Here is a 25,039-nt window from a genome sequence, read left to right on the forward strand (position 1 = left end):
CTGTGGTCAGGTATCTCACTGGTGTCAGCAGCCACGGTAGGTTAGGATAGTCAGAGTCACCTGTGTGCACAACGGTTTGACCCATCACAATACCGGTAGAGACAGAGGGAAGAATGTGAAAAGGGGTGAGATAACAAATGCATACATACCAATGAGCCAGGCCCTCTCTCTCTGTAGTTGTGCCATCATGTGTGGGACATTGCTGTTCCTCAGAATGTAGGAGTCATGCCCACAACCAGAAAACCTGGCCGTCACGTAGGAAATATACTGGTCAGCGAGACATGTCACCTGGACATTAATGGAGTAAACGTTTTTCCTGTTCCTGTACACTTGTTCATTGGCCCTGGGAGGAACCAAAGCAATGTGGTGCCATCTATGGCCCCTATCACATGATGAATATGTTTCATATCGTAGAAGTCAGCTTTAACAGTGGGCAAATCTGCATGTTGGGGGAACCTGATGTAGTTGTCCAGATGTTTGAGTACAGCACACAATACATCCTTCAACACATGACTGAACATGCGCTGTGACATCCCTGCTGCCAAGCCCATGGGTAATGAGCCTGAGGCAAGGAAGTGTAGCACAGATAATAACTGTACCGTTGGAGAGATGGCATAGGGATTACGTATGGCAGCCAAGAGATCCGTCTCCAACTGGGTACACAGTTACATGTTGGTCTGACGGTTCAGACGATATGTATGGATCATGTGTCTCTCTTCTAGGGTAGCAAGGTTGATTAGGGGCCGGTACACCGGTGCATGCCTCATTCTCACCATTGCACGGTATCTAGGAATTGGAGACAGGAAGAGCCACAAGTGATGTCGACAGTTCACAGGCCACCAAACACTATACATCGCACACAAGAGTACTATGGACATTACGCTGAAGTACACTGAATCCATTTGGCCATGTAGACTGACTGTGTATGCCATCGTTGATGACAGTTGCAGCCCCAGACAGACAGCTTGGCACACACAAAACATTTGACACTTCCATGTGACAACACCCTATTCCCACAGGTAATAAGGTGTATGTGAAAAATGCACATATAGATATGGTTACCCCGTCTATGAGCCAGCAAGTGACTGCACATGTTGTTTCAGTTATCAGTAAATCTAACTACACTATCCATGAATGTCGCATGTGTGAACCATGCTTTGATGTGTGAACATAGTTAATCTATGCACATGTCACTAAAAATCATCCATGATGCCCCAAAGATCAAAGATGCACTCATTCACCTACAATACATACCTACATGTAAAATGGCAGCCACCTGTCCTGCAAGCACAGGACAGATGGAAGTGACCTAATTCCGCCAGTGTTAGTCGTCATGGCGGTAGATGGTCTGAACCGCCGTGCAACTCCTCAATGGCTAACATTGTTGCCTATGGGAGGATGGGGCCAATGATGATCACCGCCGGAGTTAATGGCCATGTACACGGCGGATGTGACCGACATTTTCTGTTGCATAGCCCACTTGACTCCTGACACTTGTGAAAGCAAGACCTCCACTGCGTGAGATGCTGTGTCCTGTCTCTGGGAGCCATTATGCCACATCCTGCAGGAGATAGGGCCTCCTGCCTTCACTCAGGAGGAGCCGGAGAAGCTGATCGATGGGGTCCTAACTCTGTATAGACAGTTGTATGGGGCACCAGAGCAGCAGGTGAGTCCAATGTTCCTGTCCTGTATGATAGTGATGTGTGTGGGGTTGAAAAGCATTGAGACAATGCACAAGGAGTGCATGCATGGAGATGGCAAAGTAGTTGGTGCGTAAAGACACTTTTGTGTGGTCATGAGATGTGTCTAAGGTGCGAAGTCCACTCCTGTGATGCCACTCAACATGACTTTCTCCTTCTGTCTGTGTCACCCTTGCAGGTCAGCGCCCATCAGAAGAAGGGGATTCGGCGTGCCATTGCCAAGCAAGAGCGGACCCTGGGGGTCCATGCACGGTGGAGCACCCACTGCAGAAAGTGGTGGGAGGACCTGAGAGGCTGGGCACGTAAGACAGCTGAGGCCCCACTGGGGACATCCTCCCAATGAGGGAGGGGTGCCTGTCAGACCCTGACACCCCTACTGGCCCACATTTTGGCAGTGGCCTACCCTGAGGTGGATGGGTGCTTGAGGACAGCACAGCAGCCACAAGGGGGTACACACTCACACCTTGCTAATGGTAGGCATGTATGGGTTTGGGTAGCCTACTATAGGGAAGATGTAGTGTAGATCATTGGTACTTGCACATTGGCTATGGGTATGAGCCACCCTGGCAGAAAACGATTGTATGCAGACAGTGACTCATGAGGGGACTTACCTCCATGTATGAATTTGTCTGGCCACATTACACATCTTTTGGGTGACCAGCTCCTACCATCAGCATCATTAGACCGAGGTGTCAGGGCATTGACATCAGTACTAGTCTGCCACTATGACAGAGGTAATTGGTGAGTTCTCAATCAGCTGCCTCATACTGTAGGGGTAGATGGCTGCAGGGACCCAAGATATAACTGGCCACATTGCTAATGGATTTGTTGGCATGCTACCATGCCACGCAGGAATTGTGTGGGTAAGGAGTATTGGGTATGTCTATGTAAACGACCATGGGAGTGTGCCAAGTACTGTGCTAATGTGCATTGTATGACCCTTCATCAAGGCAAAGAGGGCCAATGTTTCCACATTAGTAGGTTTTGACTGCATAGCTTATGTTTCCCCCAGAAATTCCCACAGTTGTGCATGTCAATGTAATGGCATGCAATGCCATGGCATACCAGCCGATTATGAGGTTGTTACTCTGTCTGAATGATGAGTAGGTATTGACCCATTGCACCCTTTCTTTCTCTCTAACCCTCCCTCTCTCTCCTCCTATGTCTTTGTGTGCATCAGCATCATAAGGCGAAGGAGAAGGGGCACCGGCGAGTGGGGGAGCTGCAGGCCACGAGACCGAGGAGGGTAAGACCAGCAGAGTCGAGGGGACCAGCGGGACGGAGGGCGAGGGGAGTTCCACGGGAGTGACCGGATCTACAACATCCTCTTCGGATTCCTCCACCGATGGATGCTCCCTGGCAGTGGCGAACCCATCTGTGACCAGCTTTGTCCACCATCTCCCTTACCAGCACCGCCCTCCCTGTAGCTCCCGACCCAGTTGCCCGTGCCTGCTCACCCAGTAGAGTGGGCCTCTCCTTCACTAAAGGCACCTCTACCTCTGCCCCAGTCAGCCCTGCTGCCCTCAGTGAGGAGGCTATTGACCTCCTGAGGTCCATCTCTGTGGGACGGTCAACCATCGTGAATGCCATCCAGGGACTGGCATCAAATCAAAGATGCAACAGACAAATGCCTACCTGGAAGGTATTCACGGTACCCTGACTTCCCTGCAGAAATCCTTTCAGGCTCTGGCCTCCTCATTGACGGCAGCCAGTGTCCCTTCAGCTTCCATCCATCCCCTCCAGCTACCTGTGCCCAGTCCCCCACCCCTCCCCCACACCCATCCCGAGCACACAGTGAGACCACCATTCATCAACCTCAATAGACACAGTTCGCAAAGACAGGCACCACAAGTCCCACCACAGCCATGCACACAGACAACAGACACACAGCAACTCCCTACACAGACTCCCCCACCACCTCCTCCCTCACAGACACTCAAACCTGCTATCACCACACCAACACTCCCAGATCCAGCCACAAATCCCCTTAAGCCCACAGTCACCACAATAGCAGACCCCCATACATCCACCCCATACACCACATGCACACTCACGACTACCAACACCCCCACAAGCAGCACATCCACCTTACCTGCAGACACCACCCCAACAGATACTCACACATCCACCCTGTCATCTTCCTGCATCTCCTCCCCCTCTTCCAAGTACACCTAAAAGCCTGCACTCACCCACCCAACAGACACCCAGCACACACATGGCATCCGCCCACACACCAGCACCCAAGACACATACACTTACACACCTCTCAAGCACTCCCTCTCCCTCCACTCCCAAACGTTTTTCCCATGACCGCCCTTGTGTCCCTAAAAAAGATTACTCTATGAGTTTGCCCTGTTCCATCCCACTGACCCAGTCCCTGTTTCCCCCAAGTGCCCTGATACCCTCCCCAAACCCAGTCCTTCCACCTCCCAGTCCTCCCATGGCCCTCCTGGTCCTGCCCATGCCCATGCCCTTCGCCCAACAAAGACTTCGACCCCCACAAAAACGAAGGTCACCCCTCCCAAACCCAAAACCAAGGGCCCTCCCCCAAAGTCGAAGACTAAGGGCAGCCCCCCACCTTCAACCCCAAACCAAAGGACCCCCCTCCCAAACCTAAGCCTCCACCGCAGCCCCCCCATCACCCATGAGGTGCCTGCCTGCCCCACTGATGCCCCTGCCATGTGAAGGCCACTTTGTAGTCAGGAGTCAAGTTGGGCTCAGAAACATTGACCAGTGTGCTTGGGGCAATAGGGACACTGGGAATGGCCAGTATGCCCATATTGTACATAGTTTTTTGTACATCAAATTCTTTATATTTATTATATCTGCACCAGTGAATCGTTGGTGTCGAAGGTTACAAACTTGTCCTGCCTTTCCTTCCACATGTATGTGTTGTATATGTGCGATTTGGTGTGTGTCTTCTTTGAATGTGATGTGTTTGTGTAGCAGCATGAGTTGTGTGGGTGAGTTGTGCTATGGACTTGTTGTGATGTGTTGTGTTGGTGTTGTACGGCATTGTGTGGTAGTGGTGTGTATGTTGTGATGCATCCATGATGTACTTTGTTTGTTCGGTGGACGTGGCGTGTGATCTGACACGTTGATTGGCAGTGTTATTGTTTGTATTGGTTGTGTGCTGTAGTTAAGTGTTGCTGCCAGTATGTGTTTTCCTGTGGAGGTGTGGGGTGTACCTCTCTGCCAATGCGTTTGTGTGGTTATGATGGTGTTGTCGTTGTGTGACTCGGTGGTGTTGTGTTTAGATGTGTTTGACAGTGCTGGTGGTGTGTGTGCGGTGTGGTGTGTGTATGGCATGTGTATGTTGGCTGTGGTGTGTGTTGTTTGTGTGTGAGTGTGTGTATGTAGATGTGTTTGTGTGTTGGCAAGGGTATATGTCTGCGTGTGTGTGTGTGTGTGTGGCCGTGGCTAGCCATGCCGGGGTTGTGTGTTGTATGTGGGTGTATACTGATCACCTTCCCTCCAGTGTGTGCTAGGTGGGTGTACTTACGGTGGTTGTCTTCGTTGCTGTCACTGGTTCTGGAATTGTATGGCCAGCGGGAGCAGTGGGAAGACTTCAAGTGTGGGTTCCATGGTGGCTGCAGATATGTCTGTGTTCCTGAAGGTGAGTGCCTCCTTTTATGTTGTTCATTTCCACCAAGCTTTTCATGGCGGAGAGACTGCCCCGGAAATCCTGGCGGTGTGCAACCTCATAATATGGTCGGCGGAAACATGGTCTCTTCTGGCCTGAAGATGGCTGCTGCCATCCGTCTGCCTGTCCGCACTGGCGGTACTGGCGGTGTATTGGCTGAGTTCTGTTGGGAACACCGCCATGCTCATAATATGGCGGTCTTCTCTGCCGGGCCGCCAGCGGTGCAACCACCATTGCCACTGTGGAAGTCCTAGGACCGCCAAACTCGTAATGACCACCTTAGTATCTTAATGCTCAAAAAAAGAGGAAATCATGAAAAGACAAGAAATGTGTAGAAATTTGTGGAATGGCCCTGTGCATGATATCACCCAAGGTCAAAGAAAATGTGTGTACTTCTCTCAAGGGGTGACTGAGATAAACTAAAGAAAAATGCCATGCAGTATATAAATGACTCTGTGTGAGTCTGCATTACTCCCAAAAGTCGGTTTAAAGTGTGTGCTTCTATCAAATGTGCCCGCGTTACCAAATGGCAAGTACGCTGCATAGTGCTGACGAGTTCATGCACAGTTTGTTCTCCAAATGAACCAAATGCCAAAAACCAAGTGCTTCTCAGTTAAAACAATACGAATTGTGCACCGCTTATCAGTCCTGTAAAACACGACTGCCTTAATCAAAGAACACCAACTGCGTTCACCTTTACCGCCATAACAGACGAGCTAAGGACATGCTTCCCCATTTAATGCTATAAACCAATAGTGTAAGACGTCCCGTCGCAATTGTTTCAGGCGTGCAAATTTAAAAGAGCCTAAACTGATATATTATCAAGGACTCTTGCTAAACATATAAATGGAGGCGATTATTCCCAACAGTCCTGAAAAAACAATAAATGCCGACGAGAATTGCTAGAAAGCTTAAAAGTGTCTTACTCAAAATACCAAATATACACACCTCCAAAACATTAATTTAATGGTGGAGTAAAGCCATAGAGTGTAAAGAAATGGGGGTGTTATGTGTGGGTAAGTCCTTATGTTATACTAATATACTATGAGCAATCTACTGATAAAGAAATAATTAAATAATCATAACACATCATGAACAAATCCGAAAAAAATAATTTAAAAACATACATATTCGATTGTGTCATTCATACGGGATGGATGAAAAGTGTCTAATATCTTGATCCAATACAATTCCATTTGGGACAGTCTTTTCTGGTGTCCATGTCTGGCCTGGGTGTTATGATTTCTAGAACTTGAAAACGTAGTTGTGCCACGTCGTGGCCTGCTCCTAACCAATGCATTGCCACAGTTGAAGTTTTTGTTTTGTTCCAAATATTACTATCGTGTTCCATGATTCGGATTTAAATTTTTCTTTCTGTCTTCCCTATATATAATTTTTCACATGGGCATTTTAATGCACATATTACATTCTTGGTATCACAGTTCGCTGAATGTTTCAATTGTATGGCACTGCCTTAAATAGGGTGTTTCCTCCAATGACATTGTTACAATGAATACAATTTAAACACTGTTGCGTTCCTTTGTGATCTTAACTGTATATTTGGTGGACAAAATGTATTTTACATTTGTGGATCTTATGTATGCAAATAAGAGTTTAACAGTGAATAAACCTTGAAAGTCTGGTTAATTTTTCAAAATTTCCCAAGTGGGGGACCACTACCAACACATAGTTCTAATATTTCAGTGTGCAAAATTGTTATGTTAATTTATGTTATGTTATGTTATGTTATGTTATGTACTCTTATAAAGCACAAGCAGCTATCCAACTCAGGGGCATCCCGGAGCTCTAAAAAGCTCAGAGACCACCTTTATCTCATAGTGTTGAACTGACTCTATTCGAACAGGTGAGTTTGTACTTGCTTTATAAAGCTCAATAAGTTACTGTTGGACCGGAGCTTAAGTGGAAGAGCATTCCACAATACAGCGGCCCTGTACACAAATTACTAACCCCCTCCTCTTTCTTAATTCTGAGAAAATCTAGGAGGGAGAGTTTGTTAGATCTTAATACTCTGTTGGCCAAATGTGGGGTGATCAGATGTTGCAGGGGATGCATGCCTACTGAGTATTTCAGTCTGTGAAAAATGCACAGGGCTTTAAGTTCAATTCTCCTTTTAATCGCAGCCAGTGCAAATTAACTAAAGCTGGACCTGCATATTTTCTCTTTGGCACTCCTTATAAAGTGTGTGCTGCAGCATTTTGAATGACCTGCAACCTTTTTGTGACATAGGCTGGACTGTCCAGAAACAGGGAGTTTTCATAATCTAGACATGACAGGATCAGGCCCTGAACAACCAGTCTCTTACAATACTGAGGTAGCCATCTGAGAGATTTTCTCAACGATCTAAATAGTCCAAAACACACAGCGGGCATGGGCAGCCATAGATAACTCTTTATCCAGACTAATACCCAGGCTATTTACCTCAGGTTTAGGGGTGGGTGGTGACCCCAAGCAGGGGGGGGCAAATATATTGGTCCCATAACGAGGGATTGTTTCTGACCAGCAACACCTCAGTCTTTTCACCACTCAGCTTTAAGTGGCTTGCTGCCATCCAGCTAGCCACATTCTACATGCAAGTGGTCAATTTTTTTGAGGCAGACGAAGTATCTAGTGTTACCGTCTGCGTATCGTCTGCATATGAAATCGTTGTGAAACCGAAGGAGCAAATGATGTTGGAAAGTGGCTGCATATAAATTTTAAACAGCATGGGGCTTGGTCCAGCATCCTTTTGATGTCAAAAGAAGGGCAGTCTCAGTGCTGTAACCCTGGCAAAAAACTGTTTAGGTATGATGCAGCAAGTCGTTAGTTTCCAGGAATTTCAAGACTGTTCCATTAAGAATTTTCTCAAGAGTTTTCCCTATCCCGGGAGCAAGGAGATGGGTCTATAATTCTCCAGTTTGACTGGGTCTAAAGAAGTTTTTTTTTAGTAGTGGACAAATTACTGCATGCTTTTACTTGTCTGGCACCTGCCCCGATTCCAAAGAGTTGCTGTACAAGGTCATTAGGGCGGACATTAACTCATCACTGTCTTGTAGTAGAATGTTCATTGGCGTGGGGTCCAGTGGGGAGCCTGATTTTATTAACATTGTTGTGTCTGCAATATCTGTTCTGCTCACTACCAAAACAAATGGGAGAACAACAGTAAAATTACTAATAGACTCACATAAATCGGTTTCCGCCGGCGAGTCTGATGTCCCTGTGAAGGAGTCATAGATATGTTTAACTTTACCCAGGAAGAATACTGGAGACATTGCACCTTCCTGGTTAGCACAGGTGAAAAATGTTAAAACTTCTCAAATACAAAACTACAAAGTGGACTGCGAGTTTGTTAAATAGCTCAGAGCTAAAGTTTTCACACGGCAGCCCACCATATTTTTAAGAACCATTGCGTCATGTCAGTAATGGACATAATTATTCCAAGGATAGCCTTGATTATGTGACATATGGCCTCAATTAAGCCAAGTCTACTCACAATATGGCAAGGGTAGCTGCCATTATGCTATGATTAGTTGAAGATTGGTGAACACGTGTTAAGATTTACCATTATTATGCCAACATTATATCAGGAATAATGAAAAAAGGTGAACTTTTTATATTCGGTCACCATATGCATTTGGTGTTTCCTGACACCAGGAATGGCTTTCAGAGTGAGACAATGTATTTCAAGGAGGGACACAATACCAGCTACATACACATAGCATACATAATAGCACACATATGCATGCATATATGTGCATATGCACAGAGAAACATTTACACAAATACACATATATATGTGCACACGCCACCAGCATCATCTGAACAAAACAAGACTATTACATCTCCCCACTCACAATCTAGCCTCTGCTGTTCATAGCTACAGGGCTGCTAATGCACACATATCACACACTTTCACTATGTTTCTGGCAGTACCATACTTTAAGGTGTCCACTCTGGCTGGTACATCTTTTCTGGCCCAATTTTCATAAGTACTGTATGAACTATAGAAAGGGGCATACAAAGTCATCAACCTCCAAATGACTTTGCTAACCTGAGTGTGGAGACAGACAACCATGTGGCAGGTTCCCTAGGCCGTCAAAGTGTATGTTGGTGTGTAAGCATGTGGCCCTGCCATTGCTTTGTCTAGCAGACTCTCCAAAGATACAGAGATGGGTAGCACTGTCAAGTTCAAAATGGGTAGACCCTCTGAATTCCGTGAAAGGCTGCATCTCAGGGATCTACTTCCATTTTACTTGTGAGGCACCAGTAGATCCAAGAGACCCCTGAACTAAGAGTACTGAGGATTCATTTGATTTCAGTTGTGAGAAACTGCCCCTTCAGGGAATGCTTCACAAAATGACTAAAACAACATGGACATTTAAGAATAGAATGATAATAATAAGAATACTGTTGGGAAGGGGACACCGTTGACTTTCTTTTTAGATTCCATAAACACATTAAACTACATTTGGGAGACCCTCTTATACAAGAAACACCAGAATTATCAGTATTTAGGCTCTGAATATTCATGTGTCTATGCATTAATAAAATGACACTTTTCAACCAGGAGAGAGGACAAATGATCAGAAATCTTCTAGAAACAGTTAATATTAGACAATTCATCATCGAGCAACTGTGACCACTCAGGTAGAGAGAAACCAATTCCATCATGTTTTCCATCCATCACCTCTTTATGCAATCCAAAGGGTGAGGCACTACAACAACAGGGAGGAGTGACTACTTTATCACGCTATAAGATTCAGACAAACATGCAGAGAACCATTTGCTTATAACTTATTCAAAATGACACTGCCAGTAGAGGAAGAGTAACTGTTGTCAAATGGTGACTCTTTTGTCATAACTGCAAATAATGATTTGACTAAATAACGTTTAGATATTCCCAGGTCTGAAAAAAAATGTAAACTCCAAAAATATATTAAATATAAATCCTTCCTGTGAAATAATGAGAAAACATAAAACAAGTGACTTGTTAATCCACAATTTGGAGGACACTGGAATTTGGGCCCACTCGAATGTACCTAGGAAAATGCTCGGTGACAACCAGAATGTTGGCATTAACATGGCACCTGCTAGTAGCTTCAACATAAAACTGAAATTTAGTATAAGATTTTGATACACATGAAAAAATAGGTCTGCACAACTGTAAGAGACTAATCAATTTCTGAAATATATGGCCTAAGACGCACAATTTTAACCTGAGCATCTGAAGACCAATTTTATTCAAATCGACCATTTGTATCATATTTCTTCTGTAAAGGATGGTCAAGTGTGACATTGGATATCTGAGCGTGGAAAATAATCAATTGCCTCCATGCACGAGAAGAAAACTCCCTGCATGTTTGTTAGACCAGACATCCTCAGAGTATTGTTCCTCCAAACATTTTTGCCATGACTCCTTGATTTTTGCTGAACTCGCTTTCTTTTGGCATTAGAACTCTATGCACTGTACCCCTGCTAATCTTTGCTAAAGCGCTTGTGCTCTCTTCTTCAAACATGCTAAAATTGGACTCCACCTAATTGGCACATTTAACCTCCTTGTAAGTCCCTATTAAATGATTCTTCCTGTACTCAGGACCTGTAAAGTAAATGTTACTAGTGTGCAGAAGTACTTACTTAGCCACCCACTAAAGTAGCACTGTAAAACATGCCTCAGGCCCGCCATTGCAGCCTGTGTGTGCGTTTTTAAACTGTGAGTTCAACCTGGCACAATAAGCCTTTCGCCGTGCCTAAACCTTTAATACCTGTAAGTTACCACTAAGGTAGACACTAAAGGCTCATAGGACAGGGTGCTCTGTATTTAAATAGTAAGGATTTTGTTCTTATGTTGTACTTATAGCAGTGAAAACTCCTGAAGTTGTTTTTCACTGTTGCAAGGCCTATCTCTTTTATTGACAAACACTGGGTTACCTTATTACATTTAATAAATGCTAAGATCAGATTCGGAGCAGGCAAAGAGATGCTGTTTACACTCAAATTTATTGTAATTGAAAATCCTCTTTAATGTTGAAGTCCAATTTTAAGTTACAGTTCTGAAAATAAAGTTTTCAGAAAGTTAGTATTTTCTCACCCCACCCAAATCTATTTGTCCATGGGACAGGTTGCTGCTTAAATCTACTTGTCCTGCAAAAAATATCTACTTGTCCCTTTGGTGCCATGTAGTGCGGTGACAAATTATTGCAGCAATTTCATTATGTAAGAGCTCTGATAATAATCTCTCCGATTATGCCGGGGCTACTACTATACTAGGGCCTGAATACTTTCAATTTCAATCCCTACTGTAGCAATTTTCTTATTTTGCCCCCTTTCCACATTTCTACATACTGAGGCTGGGGGAAGTAGGAAGCAATAGTTCCAGGGCTGGAATGCTTTTGAGTCTGCAAACCTACTAACTTGCATGTTTGAAGGATTTTCACCAGCTCTTCTCTACTCTTTTCCCATAATGAGAAATGTTGAAAATGTACTCCTTCCAGTGTTAGGAAAAAAGTGGTTGGAGGGAAAGTGAACTCGTAGACGCTCAATAGATTTTCACATGAGCAAATCAACACATGCATATTTTCTCATGCTGAGCCTTTGTTACGCCATTCATGGCAATGTGTGCTTTTTAAACCAAAAACAATTTTTTCTTTTTGACAGTGTTTGTTACATTGGTGAGGACATGGCAGCTCCCACAACAATAAAGCGTTACAAAAGCCATGTCAAAACAAGACTCGCATTGACGAAACCAAAAGACTCACAAAAAATATTGGTTTGATTGGATTTGCCAGTGCTTGTTTATTTTAATGCTTCCCATAATCTTGTTGAAAATGGTTAAACTGATTTTCCATTAGGAATATTTTTTGGAAATACTAACATGCATCAACACATTTTATAAATGAGGCCTCAATTTTTTTCCTACTTGCATTTTTTTCTGAACATTTTATTTGAAAGCAAAGAATCATCACTCTTCCTTACAAGCTTCAGCAAACATTTGCATCTAATCAGAGAGCATTCTGGGAGCATTATACGTAGCCTCCTATTGTTAAACGTTTCAAACATGAGTGTACTTTTTTTTTTACTGTAACCACTATCAGTAGTGCAGTGTGACCTTAAAACATTTATTGACAGCGCTCACCCTAATAATGAAGGCTTTCATTAATGAACCACAAATACAAGTTTGAACAACATTAACCTATGGACACACATATTACCTCAGCTGCTCAACTGCAGACAGTTCCCTTCTCTGTAAACTGGCAGCCAAAGGGTTTGTGCTGCAGGGAGCTGAGCCTACTTGTCCCCAGGACAATATAAACATGAAAATGTGTTGCCCTTGCCCCCAAGCAATATGCCCCAGGTGTCAGGTGATAGGAATTGCACATCCTTGATTGTTAGAATCCCAGTACTCAGACCTAAGCAATATGAAGATCTGAACTGTAAAACAATCCACAAAAATAAAGGAACAAGAATTCATCAAACACATTCAGAAATAGTTAGATATTTTGTTCTCAAATAGAAAAATATCAAAGTTGTAAATGTAATGAGACAGTTGGAGCTTTTTCAAATTGAATTGAGACCACCTATCTTCCATATTAAATCCTGTTTGATGCACGTGCACTGCTTCAATTAATCAATCTGAGGACACCGACTTAATTTTTAGCCTCCAATTTCAAACACTTTCAAAGTTACAGAACTTTTTAAAAAATGTCAATTTTAGAATTTGCTTCTTTATTTCTATACACATTATTAATCAGTTAATATTATTTCATTTTCGAACCGGGCGTAGAATCCCCGGGTTAGGTGCCTTGGGCCCCCATTTGTCTTGAGGCCTGGACGAAGGGAAGGTGGAAGAACAAACCACAACCATCTTTGGGGCCAGGCCACACAATTCCCCTACTCAACGACTGCAACCAGGTATAAAAAGAGAACGTTCAGAATAGGTCATCAGAACACTCCTGGACCTGTGGAAGATTCAGAAGATAAACTGCCCTAGACCTACTTGCCTTGATCGCAGGCTACAGGGACACAACAAGCTTACAGTGGCCTCATTGCAACTGTCCAGCTGACCAGTTACAATTGGACCAGCATGGACTTGCCTGAGCCCTGCTGCTGGCTTCTCCAAGAGTGAGTCCTGATCCCCAAGAGGAGCTCCTCAGACCCTGGATTCTTGGCTGGCATCCATGAGAATTACTCCATAAGAAAAATGTGAAAATCCTGAATTTGGGGCTCTTCGCAACCACAAACATGCCTATTTGTGCAAGAACTCTGGCATCTGCAATGACCACCAATGCGAATCTCTAGTGAGGCCAGCTCTTTACGCCAAAAGTGTCCGCCAGTGATGACTGGCAATACAAGATCTTCACCTCATGCGGAAAGCGACTATCTGCGACGATCAACTAATGTGAGGCTCTAGCCACGACCAGATCTTCACACTACAGCAAAAGCCATCCGCAACACTCGACCTGCTCTTCGCACCGAAAGGCCGCCCCAATTCATAGAGCTGTTTTGGCATCTATAATTTGGTGTATACCCTTGAAAGTACAAAACCACTTCTGGAATTGCAGAATGTTTGTTTTGCACTCATGAAAGAAGCTGCTTACACAGACGTTTGTGTGAGTAAAGCTACTCGGATGGGTAGGGAATGGGGAGTTTGTGCATACCCACAAACTACCATGTTAATGAGTGCTCACAAACTCCTCCCTGCTCCCATTAAAAACTAATATAGGTCAAAAACAAACCCCTAACAAGGGCAAGACAGGGACATCTAAAGTGTGTTGGGAATATAGAGGAAGAGGTTTCTCCATGAGGAGCAATATTTTAACTATAAAAAAATAATAAGTTATCAACTGTAATTGCACATGCTCATCATCAAATTAACATGCACATTTGTCATGATCAAATAAACATGCACATTTGCCACGCAATAATGACATTTGCAAATCTTTTCCAGGGGTACAAAGAGAACATTGCAATTGTCACCATTTTACAGGCATAACCTGGCAAACCTCTGCTAATTTGAAAAATCAGTAAATCTACAATCAAGCAAGATTGTACATTTTCTTAGACATGTGTGTGTGTATATATATATATATATATATATATATATGCATATATATATATATATATATATATATATATATATATATATATATATATTACCGTTCATTTTCCCCCTCAAGGAGCCTCTCTTCCAGAGGCTAGTTGAAAATTCCAATCCCAAGAAGGAGCAATAAGGCAGCACCACCAGGATAAGATTCAAAATCCTTATTTTTCCATTTATTAAATTTTAAAGTGCTCGGTGCTCGTAAATATGGTAACACGTTTCGGCCGTAGCCTTCAACAGACCATAGAATTCATTGTGATAGAGTGGCCTTTTGTATACAAAAGAAAATAAAACATTCCTACTTCACACATATGCTCCACAACCAGTGGAGTGTTGTTCATCCAGTCCTGGTTTTCCAATGTTCTTTTTGTTGCTTTTATTTAGTTATTTATAGTGACTTGGTGGGAGTACTGGTTGAGTCTAAGCTGGTTACATTATAATATATTATCATGTAATATAAGGAGTATTTTGATATTATAATTCCACCTGGTAAAGTACCCTTTAATGATCATATCTATTGTCACCCCATAACAATTGCATTATTGTAACCATATGCTAATGATTCATTGCCTCATCTATGTATAACTCCCATATTCGTTCCAAAATGTCAAGGACTGGCATATCCTATCAGTCATCCATATATCTCTACTGACATTTTACTTATATGTCATCTAGGGAATATTTGGAATTAATTGATTAACGTTAAAGTGCTGCACCATGTTATAATACAGTTACATTATATCTTCATAAAAAAATATAATCAACTATTCACAAAAATCCAAGATTTTCAAAAATTAATTTGAACTCATTGTATATGGAATGATGCACTTTACAATCATACTATTATGACCAAATACCTATCAAATGTGCAGATGCATTGTAATATAAAGAATGTTCAAAACTAATTTAATAAAACATAATACTCCAATAACTCACAATAACTACAATATATTAGAACCCATTAATTTCTAAAATAGACTAGTTTCTTCCCTTTTGATGCTAAATTTCATTACACAGATTGTTTTTAGTCAGATAAAAATGAAGACTAAATGGATTTTAGTGGCTGAGGAAATATGTTTAAGGGGAAAATACCCTGTAAAGTGCCTGCGCTTTACCCTTAAAAAGTTCTGTTCCAATCAAATGCCCTACAACGTGCATGTAATTTAAATTCTACATGTTATTAATGGTTATTGAAAAGTCAATTCTTACAGAGGATACCTATTAATCTTATTTTTGCTATCTTCTCTCTATCAGATTTTCTCTCATAGAGACATGCAATATACTTTTGATATTAAATAACCTTCATGGGATCTAATGTTACAGATAAACATGTAACTCTGCATCTGCATTCAAACCCCAGGGACTCTCAGTTCCAATTAGGATAATAAATCTTGATTCGGTTCTCAGCAGATGTTGTTCTTGATTTCCAACTCTGGGTTTGGGGTTGATACCTTGTATCCCATAGTAATGTAGTCCTGTGTATTCTCCATTGTGTTGTTCTCAAACGTGCTTTGCCATCGAGTATGTCATATATTTATTGTTGACTGCTCTTAAATCTTGGAGTATCCGAAGTTTTAGCTTGTTCACTGTGCTTCCCACATATGTTTTTGCCACATCTGCATTCCAATATGTAAATTACAAATGTTGTCTCACAAGTAATTCTTTCCCTAATTTTCATGATCTTCCCATTGTACGTCTGAAAAGTAGACTTATTTTTTCAAATGGAACATGCTTTGCAATTCCCACATTTCCAAAATCCAAATTTGTTCTGGTCTAACCAGTTCGAAATATGTTTCTTCTGTGGGGCCATGAAACTACTAGACAAATGTTCTCCTAAGTAAAATGCTTTTTTTACGTGACTTGTGGGTGAGCTAGTAATATCCTTTTCAGTGTCTCATCCAATTGCAATAGACTTGAATTCTTATTCATCAGTTTTTTAACCTCAGGACTAGCAGTGTCAAATCTCATAATATATCTGTTTATATATTTATATTTATTTTGCAGATGCTCAGGCCTATAGTTTTTCAGAAAATCGGACTTACTGAGAGGGATTTATACAGTGTCACATCACAATATTGGATTACATTTGATCTAGAAAGGAGTTCAAGATGGAATGAAGAATATTCAGTTCCATTTAAATATGAAGATAAATATTCAGCTTTTTAAGTGTTACTCATACTTGTACCTATTTTTAAGCACATGACAGTGTACTGTGGTGCAATTGATTTAGGGTGTTTCAACAGAACAAATGTGAACAAACCAGATATGAGGTTAATTCACTTTTGTCTTGGCATGCTAAAACAATTTGAGACAGATACTATGTTGAAGTCTAGTACTGCTTGACGTTACCTCGTATGCTGTGGGAAGTACCACAATCACAGCAGAGGGCAGTTAAATACTCCTGATCAATGTTGTCCTCAACATTTTACTACTTTTCTCCCAGCAGATATCAAAGGCAACTGCTATCTTGATTCCTCCTGTAAGAAATTGGGTTATTGGTTCAGGGGGTGAAACCCCACAATCCTTGTAAGGGTGATTCACAAAAGCCACTACATTAACCTATGCTTAACCGACTGGTAGCTTGGAACAAAAGTAGTCAGGCTTAACTCAGAGGCACTCTGTAAAGTATTTATGCAGCACACAATACAACAGAAGAAAAATCCAAACCAATTTAGAAAAATACAGAATATTTGTAATATAATATTTTAATAAATAAAATTACACCAAAACGAATGAAATCCATTCACTAGAACCAGCGGTATGGATGTTTAAAGTTTTTAGTGTAAAATAGTGTCTAAAATGCTGCAAAAAATCGTGGGGTAATCTTTGACTACAAGTTTAGATTTCACGCCCAGAACAACTTCTTCATGTTTCTATATTATCTGAATGCGTAATAAAATATTTGCTTTCATTTTCACTTCTATGTGGAAACTAGTTGTTTTAGCACTGATTTCCTCTCGCTTTGATTATCGCAATGCCTTATACTTGAGTATAAATCAATAGTCATTTAATAAGCTGCAGACTGGCCAAAATGCTGTTGTCCGCCTTATTCTCAACTTTCCCAAATTTCAGTCTATCTCCCAAGAATTACCTTAATTGCACTGGCTCCCTGTTAGGAATGATATTGCTTTTAAGACCCTGTGTATAGTACACAAAGCCCTACACATTTCAAGCCTCGGTTACACGAAATCTAAATTTTAATGGCATGTACTTAAACAGACGCTCTGTTTCTCAGACAGTAAAAACATTGTTGTTCCTAAAATGGCACGTCACGGATGGGGTCAGGAGCTTCTCTCTGGCAGCTGCAAAGACTTTGAATGCTCTGCTATAATTTATTAAATCATTAAGTTGCCACATCCAATTTAGGAAGGCTATTAAAACATGGCTGTTTAGAGCCTAATTTTTAATTCCTTTATGTCCCTTTTTCTCTTGCACCTTTCTCTGAAGGCCTTAATTGTATTGCCAAGATGCCTATGGGTATTAGTGTGCTATATTAATTATTTTATTTTATTTTATTTCATAAAAGATGAAAGCATCAACTGCTGGTATGTGGTTGACCGCATTGGAGCGAGGATGAGATGCAAGGGATAAAACACATTATGCGATCCTCCTGGAGTGTTTGTGACACTTCAAATTTGCCGCAAACGCAGCCAAAACAGAAAGAGAGAGTGACAAATCTGGTCACCTGCTTGCTAAGCTGATACAACAAGACACCCCACAGGCCCTATCTTGGAGATTGTCACATCCTCAGGTACTACCCTCCACACGCAAGGCGATACCGTTCAGCTGTGTCCCAGATATTATTCCACTGTATAAGAAGAACCCCCAAACACAGATACAGATGACGCAGACGCCTTCCTATTGGGCCTCATCCTCCCACGTCTCTCTGATACTACCAGAGACTCTTTGGACACCGTGATCTCAGCGACTCACGTCAATCAGGCCATCCGGGATCTAGTTAGAAATAAGGCTCCAGGCAAAGGTGGGCGCCCCATACAGCACTACAATACCTTCTCAGGCAGCCTGGCAGCCTCCTGGCAGAGATGTTTAATAACGCACTGAACACTGGAGAACTACAGCAGTCACTCTGGGAATCACTTTTACTCTTCATTCTCAAATCTGATAGGGACCCTACCACTCTGGCATCGTACTGGCCTATTGCTATTCTCGGAGCAGATTATAAGATCTTAGGCAAGATTCTCTCCAGTAGATATGCCCAGGTTCTACCTGAGCTCATTCATCTATATCAGAAAGGCTTCGTGCCAGGGAGCAGCACCTCTCAAAAGGATCAGACGCGATTTCCATGTGCAGCCCAGACCCTCTGTTTCCAGGCATGATATGGAGATTTTTGCTCCCCAATGTCACAACCCTATTCCCTTAGTCACTAGAGGTGTCAGTGGCTCACAGATGCCTGGTTTGTATTTACTGCCTCACCCTTCAACCCCCCGTGCACACCCCAGCACTCCCTCTGGAAGGCATTCCTCACTTTCCTGGCTACTACTTGACTCCGGAGCTATGGAGCTGGCAGGGGCAGTCACTAACCACAATCAGGAATCTCCTCACCAACCGACAACTCCTTTCCATTGATCAACTTATCACAGGCTATGAGTTCCCTACTCACACTGTGGGGCAACTGGTAGGACAATATTGGCTGAGTTCTCCATTACACAGAACGGTAACAAACCCTTAGAATTTCCCTTCCAACTTTCTAGGAATGACTGCATTAAGACCATGCCATTTTTCATTGTTCACAGGGCCTATCTGACCCCTATGCAACTCAATCACTATTTCGCCACTGCCCATCTCTGTTGCCCCCGAGGCCACTCTCCAGAGGCTGACCTATGTCACAACCCCTTCAGGGTTACTGGCAGTTGATACATGACACTTTACATGAGGTCACAACACTCCCCAACATCTACACATGGAAGACATGCGTTTTAGGTATTTTTAAACGTAGGAGACATCATAAGGAACAGACGCGCTTTGCAAGAACAGAACTTCTACTAGCCAAGACAGCACTCACCCTTCAGCGGAGGGCCACGTGGGCACCTCTGGTGTAGGTAAGGCACAGAGTGATGCGAATGTGGGTCAGGGTGGAAGAGGAGGCCCTACAGTACAAAGAAGTCTGCCACCTTCGTAGGTGCCCTATTTCTCCAAAACTCCAAAATGACTCCTCTGACCCAATTCTTAAAGCTAAAGGGAAATGATGACCTTTCACTGTAAACTACACTGGCTTTACCGAGCCCCCCACCGCCACTGCCAGGAGTGCCTTCATTGCCAGAATTCCACCCCGTCTTCCATCAACAACTTCCTGATCCCGTTGCCCATCTTCTCACCTGAGCTATCCCCCACTGCCTTCCTGCTGCTGACCACGAGAGGTCCACCACCTTAAAGTGGTTACACCTCTGTGGCTGCCTCTCACCTGACAATACCTTGATACTGCCCTGCCACCATCTTCAACTGTTTCCCCCTCATTTCCTAATTTAAGACTCCACTTCTGTTAAGTAGCTCATATTTGTGTACTGCAATTGTCTCTTAGAATTGCTACACAAGCATAAGTAGGACATTTGACTGGGGAGTACCTTCCCTGTTCTTTGATACGGCTCCTTACAATGGAGAGCAGTAATCTGGTTCCTTGCCTTCCATGCTACATTTCAGACTCTAATCAATGTTCGTATCTGCTTTGATGTAAAAACCCAATAAAAGTATATTTTTGAACAATGAGTACAGCTGCCTAATCATGTGTAGACCAGTTTTACCAGGTTCTATGGGGAAAACACAAGCACCTTAGCACTGGCTAGCAGGGGTAAAGTGCAAGTTCTAAAGCCAACAAAAACGAATTCAAAAAACAGTTTGAGGGAATATCACTCCAAGGATGTCAGTTCAACTCTGGGAAAAATGTAAATAGGCCACTTCAGTCTAATTTGTTTGAGCAGGTGTTCACCCATAAAATGGGGCTTCTTCACAACCCAAGATTGTGCTCCATCACAATTTCATCATCCTGAGTGTAATGTTGCGTTACAAAAGCCATGCAGAAACCATATGGTGATTGACAAGTGCACACCACTATGAAACCTATAAACCCTAACAAGTTGATAAAATGAACAGCTGCAAGAGAACTGCCCAATTCATGAGTGCAGCCTAATGGATTATTTACCGCACATAATACTGATAACTGAGTTGTCGCTGGGTTCTACTATTGCAGTGTGAACAATAGGCTCCAGGTTGTGTGCCAGAACACTCTGGTCTGGCTTTGGCAACTGAACCATTTTAAATCGACTGCACTTCCCTCACTTCCAGACAGATTAATGATGTAGACTGCTTGACTATCTAAATGTTCTGCCTTCCTCGGGTGGCGGTCAGCCCATTTAGATTCCATATTGAGAAAATGAGTAGAGCCAATGGGAACTCCATAATTTGCGTTCTGAACAGATTTTATGCTAGTCATGGAATGCCCCTTTTTGCAGGCATTGGCACTGTGAAATCGACAAGTCATGCATTTGGGTAGAAAACCTGTTGTCTTATGAGCTCAGAAGAAAAAAAAATTCAACATCAAACACAACTTGTTGAAAATAACACTGCTGAATTGTAGGTCATAAAATCTTAGCCCGGAAAGCAGGACAGAGACTTGGATGAGCTTTGCCTGTTAAAACCAAATTTGACAGAATGACTAGATGCATTCTGTAATAGTGCAACGTAAAACAAGCACTGAAAAAGCAAATAAGTCAGACTTTTTGTTCGGAAAATCATTTGTATTTGTAGCACTTGTTAGCTTTTTTAAGAAAATCTCATAACGAATCTAAATCTTGGTATATATCAAGAAGAAAGCTGGGATTAGAGCTGAACAGACTGCATAAGCAGTGTTAAACTACGGTACCCTCAAAGAAGAGAGCTATGCAAGGTGTCAGAAGATGTAAGATTTAAGCAGTAAATGTAAAAACAACTACACTGCAACATATTTCATAGTAGATACTTTTGCCAAAGAACTAGTGATTTTCTGGCATCTTTAGGAATACCTATGTACATGCACATCTTTAATGAAAGGGAAATGTAATTAGTGAATATACTGTCCCTTACGTCAAGTGTGCCTAAACGGCAGACACCATGCACAAAACAACCATAAGTCATTTGTCATTCAAAATGATGTGTCAGTAAAGTAAATATATCAAAGATCGCAGACCGCGTTTCAATTTATGCGTTACATTTGCAGATTAATTAAAGTGTAACATGGTGGTGTCCACATCATCAAAGCCAAATGGGAAAACAAATGAAACAAACAAATTAACCATCATCAAAATACAATAACTTTGATGAACAGACCAGCCAAGCAATGGAAACCCATGAAAAACAAATGAAAAGCAATGGCAAAAGGGCTTTCCTAAAGCCCACTCTATCGCAGTACAGTTTCTTGTAGTACCCTTTTGAAGGATCCAAATCATGAAGTCCTCTAGACAAACTAAAGGTCTCTGTACCCAGACATACTGAGTATTGCCTGCCTTGAATTTTGTTTCGAGGTGTAATTATGTAATAGACAGCTGTGGGAGTTTAGTGACTCTTCATTGTGCCAAATAAAGCATTAAGCAAACAAAGGTGGGAACAACAATACTAGGTGGAATAAGTATATAGTTACCACATTGTTTAGGTGATACTATAAAAATAATGCAAAGAAAACTTGTGAAAAAGACAAAATACTCACAAGAAGCTCATCCATGCTTGTCTGACACTTTTCAAGATTGATACGTTTTATCGCCACTTTCTCCTGCCTGGGCAGGCACAGGGCAGCCTGGACAACTGCTGTGGCTCCGCTCCCTAATATGTGGGAGGAAAAAAATATTTTACTGCAAAGTCAGAATTGCACTTTCCAAGCCTTTCTACAATCATCAGCCAATGGATTGACTCACAAGATGATCACAGTTATACACAATGTATATCTCAATCCCATCTAATACACATCACTAGGGCTAATAAGAAAAGCCTGTAGATTTCGGAATATTTTTGCTATTGACGACACACACACATACACACACGCACACACACACACACACTTTCAATGAAACAATGGCATATTTGATTCTGCCCCTCTGATCAGTTACTACTTTAAGCATTCTTGTTATTTTGACCCAAACTTTCTTACTTACTTCACAGGCCCATCCCATACGTCAGACAGTTGCTTCTGTTTTACCACAACCGAGCAGTTCGAGCATACAGACCATATGGGGTTAATATATGCTGTGTTAAAAGGTAAATTGTACATAATTAACTAGGGAGTTTCTCAACACCTTCTGTGGGTATGCTAGCTTTTTGGGTCCATTCTGACTCATGAATTGCCCTGACAAATTCTGTCTCCCACTTATCCTACAAAGTGGTTAATGGTGTTCCTGTCATGTATAAATACCCTGTAGAGGCCATCCACCATTAAAGAAGGCAATGTGTGAGCAATTTGTGAGTCTAGGATTTTGGTATCTTTAACTTCCCAGTTGTCATGCAATATATTCCCTCAGTGCCCTATGCAGAAGAAATTCTCCATTAGGGAACCCAAAATCTGCCATCAGAGGTTCGAACGGTATCAGGATGTCACCTTTAAATGGATCTTCTCCTGTAGTAGTACTCACCAACTCCAAGAGAATAATTTACCTAGATGTGTGGCAGCCATGCCCATCAGAAGTTCCCTCCTAGTTTTCTGGTTTAGGTTCTGGTGAGAACCTGTGCAGGTTGCAATCTGATATTGTCTTGCCTAGATACTCCACTTAGCGTATGGACACCGGTAAATGTATTGGACATAATATAGGTTCCAAAATTGGTTGCAAATCATGAACAGGTCAGTAAAAGAAAAATTAATTGTGGCTTTTGTAAATTATGCCAATGTGGTCAAGATCCAAATCGCTCCCCCACCCCCCCACAACTTAATGGATCATCACCAAAATGGTACTTCATTACACGGAGGTCAGAATACTCTTTAGAAGTCATTGGAAGCAAATGCTGCCCCACAATCACTACAACTATCCCTCTTGGCAGAAGCTTATCAGTATGGGTTGTATCTAATTGGTTCCTCTCACAGGAGAGAGTAATTTTACTTCAATAATAAGAAACGGCAATGCCATTAGATCTGGTTTATAACGGAAAACAATTCTTAAGTCACTAGCGAGGTAGGCACTCAATAACGCATACATGCACTCTATTGTTCATAATTGCATCATACATCTATTTATTCTCCTACTGACTGATCAATAATAAAACATACACACAGAATCAAAAAGCACAAGCAAGAACATTAAAAGAATGGAAGCAAAATAAAATGCCACTGACTAAGCGTGCTACAAATAAACATGAGATAGATTAATCATAGCAGTATTTTACCATCTTAGGACGCTGCAGGGCACACTAAAAAAAACAACAAGCGAAATAAAAAGAAGAAAAGAGTCAGTCTGCACTGAATAAAAAGTATTGTAACAAGCACAAAGCTAAATACACATAAAATTATAAATAGGTTGTTGGACTTTTCATCCTTGGCGTGGTCTCCCTTAACTTTTTGCCTTTGTTCCCCAGGTTGTTGATGTGTGCTGGACTCTGATTTTACTGTTTTTGTTACTCTGGGCACTTTACCACTGCTAACCAGTGCTAAAGTGCAAGTGCTCCTTTACAAAATGTGTATGTGATTGGCTTATCCATGATTGGCATATTTGATTTACTAGTAAGTCCCTAGTAAAGTGCACTAGAGGTGTCAGGGCCTGTGAAACAAATGCTACTAGTGGGCTTGCAGCACTGGATTGTGCCACCCACTTAAGTAGCTCTGTAATCATGTCTCAGACCTGCCACTGCAGTGTCTGTGTGTGCAGTTTTAACTGTAAATTCGACTTGGCAAGTGTACCCACTTGCCAGGCCTAAACCTTCCCTTTTCTTACACATCAGACACCCCTAAGGTAGGGCCTAGGTAGCCCCAAGGGCAGGGTGCAGTGTATGGTAAGGTAGGACATATAGTAATGTGGTGTATATGTCCTGACAGTGAAATATTGCTAAATTCGTTTTTCACTGTTGCAATGCCTGTCCCTCTCATAGGTTAACCTGGGGGCTACCTTTAAATCAGATTAAAGTGTAGATTCCCTTTGGGAGCGGATGGACATGTGGAGTTTGGGGTCTCTGAGCTCACAATTTAAAAATACATCTTTTAGTAAAGTTGATTTTAAGATTGTGTGTGTTTGAAAATGCCACTTTTAGAAAGTGGGCATTTTCTTGCCTATACCATTTCTGTGACTCTGCCTGTTCTGTTTGTGGATTCCCTGTCTGGGTCAGTTTGACAGTTGGGCTGGTTGCACCTCACACTAGACGGTGACACAAAGGGAGCTGGGGTGTAGCCTGCATATCCCGATGAGCCATCTGTGCTAGGAGGGAGGGGAGGAGTGGTCACTCACACCTGAAAGGGCTGTGCCTGCCCTCACACAATGCAGTCTCCAACCCCCTGGTGAGTGTCTGGGGCCTGGCCAAGGCAGGATTTCACATTGAAAAGAGACTTTACTTTGAAGTAGGCCTACTTCAAAGGAGAAATTGGGTATAAGAAGGGCACCCAAAACCACAGACTTCAGAAACACTTCTGGAACCAAGAGG

General features: G+C 42.3%; 1 protein-coding gene across 1 annotated transcript in view; it reads right to left on the reverse strand.

The window, feature by feature from the left end:
- Nucleotides 1–25,039, reverse strand: part of STK39 (serine/threonine kinase 39) — a 1,706,935-nt gene that overhangs the window by 1,411,546 nt on the left and 270,350 nt on the right. The window contains exon 2 of the mRNA XM_069225277.1: nt 22,134–22,246. Coding sequence (XP_069081378.1) covers nt 22,134–22,246 — 113 coding nt within the window. The remainder of the gene's footprint in view (nt 1–22,133; nt 22,247–25,039) is intronic.

The sequence above is a fragment of the Pleurodeles waltl genome, chromosome 3_1 (genome assembly GCF_031143425.1).
Source record: "Pleurodeles waltl isolate 20211129_DDA chromosome 3_1, aPleWal1.hap1.20221129, whole genome shotgun sequence".
NCBI lineage: Eukaryota > Metazoa > Chordata > Amphibia > Caudata > Salamandridae > Pleurodeles > Pleurodeles waltl.